The sequence below is a fragment of the Anomaloglossus baeobatrachus genome, chromosome 5, assembly GCF_048569485.1.
Source record: "Anomaloglossus baeobatrachus isolate aAnoBae1 chromosome 5, aAnoBae1.hap1, whole genome shotgun sequence".
Classification (NCBI taxonomy): domain Eukaryota; kingdom Metazoa; phylum Chordata; class Amphibia; order Anura; family Aromobatidae; genus Anomaloglossus; species Anomaloglossus baeobatrachus.
Window position 1 is genome coordinate 534,071,724 of NC_134357.1, and position 6,606 is coordinate 534,078,329.

At 43.9% G+C, this 6,606-nt stretch overlaps 1 protein-coding gene across 1 annotated transcript in view; it reads left to right on the forward strand.

Annotated features, from left to right (window-relative positions):
- Positions 1-6,308, forward strand: part of LOC142312923 (uncharacterized) — a 104,709-nt gene extending 98,401 nt beyond the window's left edge. The window contains 1 exon segment of the mRNA XM_075351911.1: positions 4,147-6,308. Coding sequence (XP_075208026.1) covers positions 4,147-4,973 — 827 coding nt within the window. The 3' untranslated portion in view covers positions 4,974-6,308.
- Positions 6,309-6,606: the final 298 nt, after the last annotated feature.

The following is a 6,606-nucleotide window of genomic DNA, read 5'->3' on the forward strand; positions in this document are numbered from 1 at the left end:
GTAGTGTACTGGAAAATGGCAAAAAACTTCCAAGCGCGGAAAAATTGCACAAAAAGTGCGATGGAATGATTGTTTTTGAGATATTTTATTCACCGTGTTCAGTATACGGTAAAGCTGATGTGTTGGTGTGATGCCTCAGGTCGGTACAAGTTCGTAGACACCAAGGATAGGTTTACAAAACAAAATTCAGAAAATTGTCCAAATAAAGTGGTGCACTTTTTGCGCCATTTTCCAAAACTCGTAGCGTTCTCATTTTTTCAGGATATGGGGCTCAGTGACCGCTTATTTTTTGTATCTCAAGCTGGCGTTTTAACATTACCATTTTTGCACCGATGCTATTTTTTTTAACCCTTTAATTATCAATGAGACGGGGGGTGATTTGAACTTTTGTTGTTTTTTATTTTTTAAAACTTTTTTTTACTTTTTTTTTTATTTTACTAGTCCCCCTAGGGCAGGGGTGGGCAATTAATTTTCCCATGGGGCCGCATGAGAAATTGGGATGGTTTTAGAGGGCCGGACTAATATAATTAACTCAGTTCTACCCAATATACTACATCACTACACCCCCTCCATATACTACACCTGTAATAAACTACACCACTACACCCCCCAATACTACACCTGTAATAAACTACACCACTAAATCCCCCTATACTACACCTGTAATATACTACACCACCATATACTACACCTGTAATATACTACACCACCATATACTACACCTGTAATATACTACATCACTACACCCCCATAAACTACACCTGTAATATACTACACCCCCATATACTACACCTGTAATATACTACATCACTACACCCCTATATACACCTGCAATATACTACATCACTGCACACCCATATACACCTGTAATATACTACAGCACTACACCCCCATATACACCTCTAATATACTAAATATACTACAGCACTACACCCCCATATACACCTGTAATATACTACAGCACTACACCCCCATATACACCTGTAATATACTACAGCACTACACCCCCATATACACCTGTAATATACTACAGCACTACACCCCCATATACACCTGTAATATACTACAGCACTACACCCCCATATACACCTGTAATATACTACAGCACTACACCCCCATATACACCTGTAATATACTACATCACTACACACCCATATACACCTGTAATATACTACATCAATACACCCCCATATACTACACCTATAATATACTACATCACTACACCCCCATATACTACACCTGTGATATACTACATCACTACACCCCTATATACACCTGTAAAATACTACATTACTACACACCCATTTACTACACCACTATATACTACACCTGTAATAAAGCTACATCACTACACCCCATGTACTACACCACTATATACACAACATGATATACTAAACCTGTAAAACCACACCACTACACCCCCAGTATTAGTCACCAGTCTCCCCCTTCCCCATTGTCCCCTCCTCAGCTTATTAGTCACTACTTACCTCTCCCTTCTTATCGTCCCCGTCCTCAGGCATCACCGTACAGGTTCCCCGCTGAGCTGCTCCTTCTCATGTACGGGCCCTGGCTGCGCCGATGCTGTTCTGCGAGAGGCCCCCGCCGCTTCTTCTCTCCGGGAAGTCCAACGCTGTGTCACTTTTCCTGCCGGGCACGAACTTTTGAAATGACACACGCGCGCCGTACTGACAACATCAAAGCGCGCGCGTGTGTCACAGAGAAAGTGCCGGCAGGGAACAGAGTAGAGATTCCTGCGTTCCGCTGCCTGCACTGTCTGTGTGGAGCTGCAGGATCTCTTCCTGCCCGAAACGCAGCAGCCCGGCTCCACTGTACCGGCTGAAGATGGGCGGGCCGGTCACAGACAGTAGGCAGGCCGGATGTGGCCCGCGGGCCGCCCCTTGCCCAGGTCTGCTCTAGGGAGTTATAAGGATCAGCAGTCTGATCCCTGATTCTTTTCTCCCGATCAGAGCAGCACCGTTCAGATCGGAAGAAATGCTCATCTACTGTAACCTGCAGTACTCGGCTGATAATTACAGGACCTGAGTCATGTGAGCTACAGGAGTCATTACATGACCCTGTGCTAGCATGACAACCATCAGATCCACGTGATCACGTCACGTGACTTCCGGTGGAGGCCGGTGAGTATGTGATTACCACTATTGCCATTAAAATGGCGCTGTCACATTTTGATAGAGCCATTTAAGAGGTTAACAGGTAAGGGTGGATAGCGATTCCACTCGTGCCTGCAAGGCACAGATGTCAGCTGTACAAATCAGCTGACATGTGCGCGGATCACTCGCGGCAATCGGTGGGGATTAATACTATGAACGCAGAGACGTAATATTACTGCCCATGGTCGTTAAGGGGTTAACACAAGAAATTTAATTAGAATGTCTTTCCTTTTTCTACTTAAAGGGAACCTGTCAGGTGCCCTATGCATCCGGAACCATAAGCAGTTCTGGGTACATACTTCTAATTTCTGCTTAACCGTCCCAGCGTTTACTAGTATACAAAAAGAGATCTTTAGAAAATGTATTTCTAAAAATCCTTTGAGATGTATATGAGTGCAGGGACTAGTCGCAAGGGATATTTCCCCCAAGTCGGCCCTCTTAGCATGTTAGCACTTGCTAATATGCGATTCAATGCCCAGCGTCATTGGCATGAACGCATGTACCTATCCGTAGTCACCGCCTACTATGTCAGGCTTAAGGGGGCTTTACACGCAGCGACATTGCTTGCGATGCCGCTGGTGAAAGCACCCGCCCCCGTCGGTTGTGCGTCACGGGCAAATCTCTGCCTGTGGCGCACAACATCGCTAGGACCCGTCACACGTACTTACCTGCCTAGCGACGTCGCTGTGGCCGGCGAACCGCCTCCTTTCTAAGGGGGCAGTTCGTACAGCATCACAGTGATGTCACATGGCAGCCGTCCAATTGAAGCAGAGGGGCGGAGAGCAGCCGCAGGAAAGTGACGCCCACCTCGTTGCCGGAGGACGCAGATAAGGTGTTCCTCGTTCCTGGGGTGTCACACGTAGCAATGTGTGCTGCCTCAGGAACGACAAACAACTTGCATCCTGCAACAGCAACGATATTTGGGTTTAGAACGACGTGTCAACGATCAACGATTAGGTGAATTTTGATCGTTAGCGGTCGTTTGTACGTTTTACACGCAACGACGTGGCTAACGAGGCCGGATGTGCGTCATGATGTCGTTGCGTGTAAAGCCCCCTTTAGTCTCAGCGTTCTTTTACGGAGTTCATTTGATGGTAAGAATGGTTGGAAACCTAATTCTTCACATTAGTCTGATTAAAGTGATACCAAACATTAATTGTTTTTTGTTTGTTTTTTTTTTTGGTTTTTTTTATAAACCGGATGGGGTTATAAACTACTTAGACAACCCCATCTCATTACCATTGTTCGCTCCTGTAAAAATAAGTAATCCTATACTCCCCTCCAGTGGAGCCACTGCTTCAGCAATGTCTAAAGCAGCGTTCCCGGGGCCCTCGACATTGTAATGGCATGCGGGCCCCGCAACCAAGCAGCACTGTCCTCCTCCCCATTTTCAGGCACTTGATTAGGATGTGAACACTGCGATGACTTCCTGTTCAAATGTCCGAAGGTGGAGAGACAGAAACCAGGTGCCGATTGGTCGTGGGGCCTGCGTGTCATAACAGTTTCACATGGGCCCAAGGAAAGCGGTTGTTGACATCGCTGAAACCACAGTTGCACCGGAGGTGAGTATAGGCTTATTTATTTTTACAGAGTCAAACAAGGGGAATGAGTAGGGGTTGTCAAAGTAGTGAGCAACTCCTTTTAAGTGATGAGAAAAAAATTCTGAATATTACAAAAAATATATTTTTCCCTTGAGTCACCATTTTCCAAGACTGATTTCCCGATTGGGAAAGTTTTTATTGGTATCATTCTGGCATATATAACACTTTTTTTGATGGCTTATTACTCCAGTATTTAGGAGGCAGAACGAACAAACATGGCCGAACATCATGTTCTACTCGCTCACGCTCTGAGGTCTATTGATTGTCAACTGTATTTGTCTTTGTAAATAATATTAAAAAAATTTGCATAACTTGCATTTTTATGGCTATTTTAGAAATGCTATACAAATAATTTGATATTTTATTCTTGGCAGATGACTATACTACGAGATCAGAGGAACAACTGATATCTGTAATTTTTAAATCAGATGACCTTGATATCACACATGATATAACTGAAGTCATTATTCCAGATATCCCATCATCCCCTCAAAGCGAAGTTCTATCTTCTGATTCTTCACCGACCGTTAAGAAAAATAAATGTCACAAAAGAGGCATTAAAAATCAAGCTGCTCTTACAGCAAAGAAGACATTTTCAAGTGCAGAATATAGAAAACATTTTCCCCCCAAAATGTCTTTTTTTACTCATAAAAAAAATCACACAAAGGAGAAAAAGTATTCATGTACACACTGTGGAAAATATTTTAACCAGAAATCCGAGCTTGTTACACATGAGAGAGTTCACACAGGAGAGAAGCCATATTCATGTTTAGAATGTGGGAAATGCTTTGCAAATAAATCAAATTTTGTCAGACATCAGAAAATTCACACAGGCGAGAGGCCATATACATGTTCAGATTGCGGGAAATCTTTTAATCAGAGATCAGCTTCAGTTACCCATCAGAAAATCCACACAGGGGAGAAACCTTTTTCATGTTCAGAATGTGGCAAATGTTTTAGTGAGAAATCAGGTCTTGTTATTCACCTAAGAACTCACACAGGTGAGAAGCCATATTCATGTTCAGAATGTGGGAAAAGTTTTGCATGGAAATCATGTCTTGTTAGACACCAGAGAAGTCACACAGGGGAGAAGCCTTTTTCCTGTTCTGAATGTGGGAAATGTTTTTCACGTAAATCATTTCTTGTTGTGCATCAAAGAATTCACACACGGGAGACGCCAGGGTCACATGATGGGGATTGATAGTGCTGCTCAGGGGCACAGTTGCAAATTAAAGGTATTTACACAAGTGCTTCTCTCACTCAATTATATTGCATAGCAACACAAGTTATGTAGTAGACAACCCCTTTAAAACTGGTGTTTCATACACTAGTCTTAATGAGGAAGGTGCAGCATTAAGATGTGCCAAATTCATTAACCCTTTCACTTCCAAGACTGTTTTCACCCTCGTGACCAGGCCTAATTTTTCAAATATGACCTTTGTCACTTTATATGCTAATAATTCTGGATTACTTCAACATATCCAAGGAATTCTGAGTTTGTTTTTTTGTGATACATTGTACGTCATGATAGTGCTAAATTTAGGCGCATATAATTTACGTATTTCATGAGAAAATTTGACAAAAATTTTAAACAATTCGCAATTTTTGAACTTTGAAATGACTTGCTCCCAAACCAGATATATATGTATATGTGTGTATATATGTACGTAAGTATGTATGAATGTGTGTGTGTGTATATATATATATATATACCGTATTTTTCAGACTATAAGACGCACCCTGGTTTTAGAGGAGGAAAATAGGAAAATAAAATTTTTAAGCAAAAAATGTGGTCATGACACACTTTTATGGGGCGAGGATCTGCTGCTGACACTGTATGGGGGTAATTTAAAAAAAAAAAACACTCACGTTACTGAGAGTCCCCCAAGCCTAAAAATATCAGCCAGCAGCCGCACAGAATTGCCGCATCCATTAGATGCGACAGTCCTGGGACTTTTCTCAGCTCATCCCGAATGACCTGATGCGGTGGCAATCGGGGTAATAAGGAGTTAATGGCAGCAACCCATAGCTGCCACTAAGTCCTACCTTAGTGATGGCAGGCGTCTATGAGACACCCTTTCATCACTAAGCTGTAAGTGAAAGTAATAAACACAAACACATAAAACTCCTTTATTTGAAATAAAAGACAAAAAAAACACCCTCTTTCACTACTTTATTAACACTTAAAACACCCAGGTCCGATGTAATCCACATGATGTCCGACGACGCATCCAGCTCTGCTACATCTGACAATCACAGAGTGTAGCCATAGAACACAACCGCTCTCTGTGAGGGTCAGGCCGCAAGTGAAGTGAGCAGCTGGGATCAGCGGTGACTTCAGCTGTCACCGCACATCACCTGACTGAAGTCACCACGGATCTCGCGCTCACTTCAGCCACGGCCGGATTTGCAGTAACCGGTGGAGGACTCCCACTGTATACTCATTTTTCCTCACTCAATGCAGCATCGCTCGCTTCCTGTATGTGTTCCAGCTGACTTGCGTGGAGCCGTGTGTACAGCGATTGCGTCATCGCTGTGCACACCGTGCTCTACACAGATCAGCTGGCCGGCAGACAGGAGGACACCACGATGCTGCAGGGGAACAGTGAGTATACCGTACTTATTCACTGCCCCCAGCGCTGATGATGGTGTACGGGGCAGTGAATACAGCCACACGTGATCACTCCAGGCTGTAGTTGCCTGAGGTGATCATGCGGGCCGGCTCTTTAGTATGCGCGCATCCCCCGCCCATCATCCCGCCCACCTGTCAGCACCGGCTTCAGCGCTGAGAGATGATGGGCGGGAGGATGGGCGTGCATATCAAATGAGCGGGC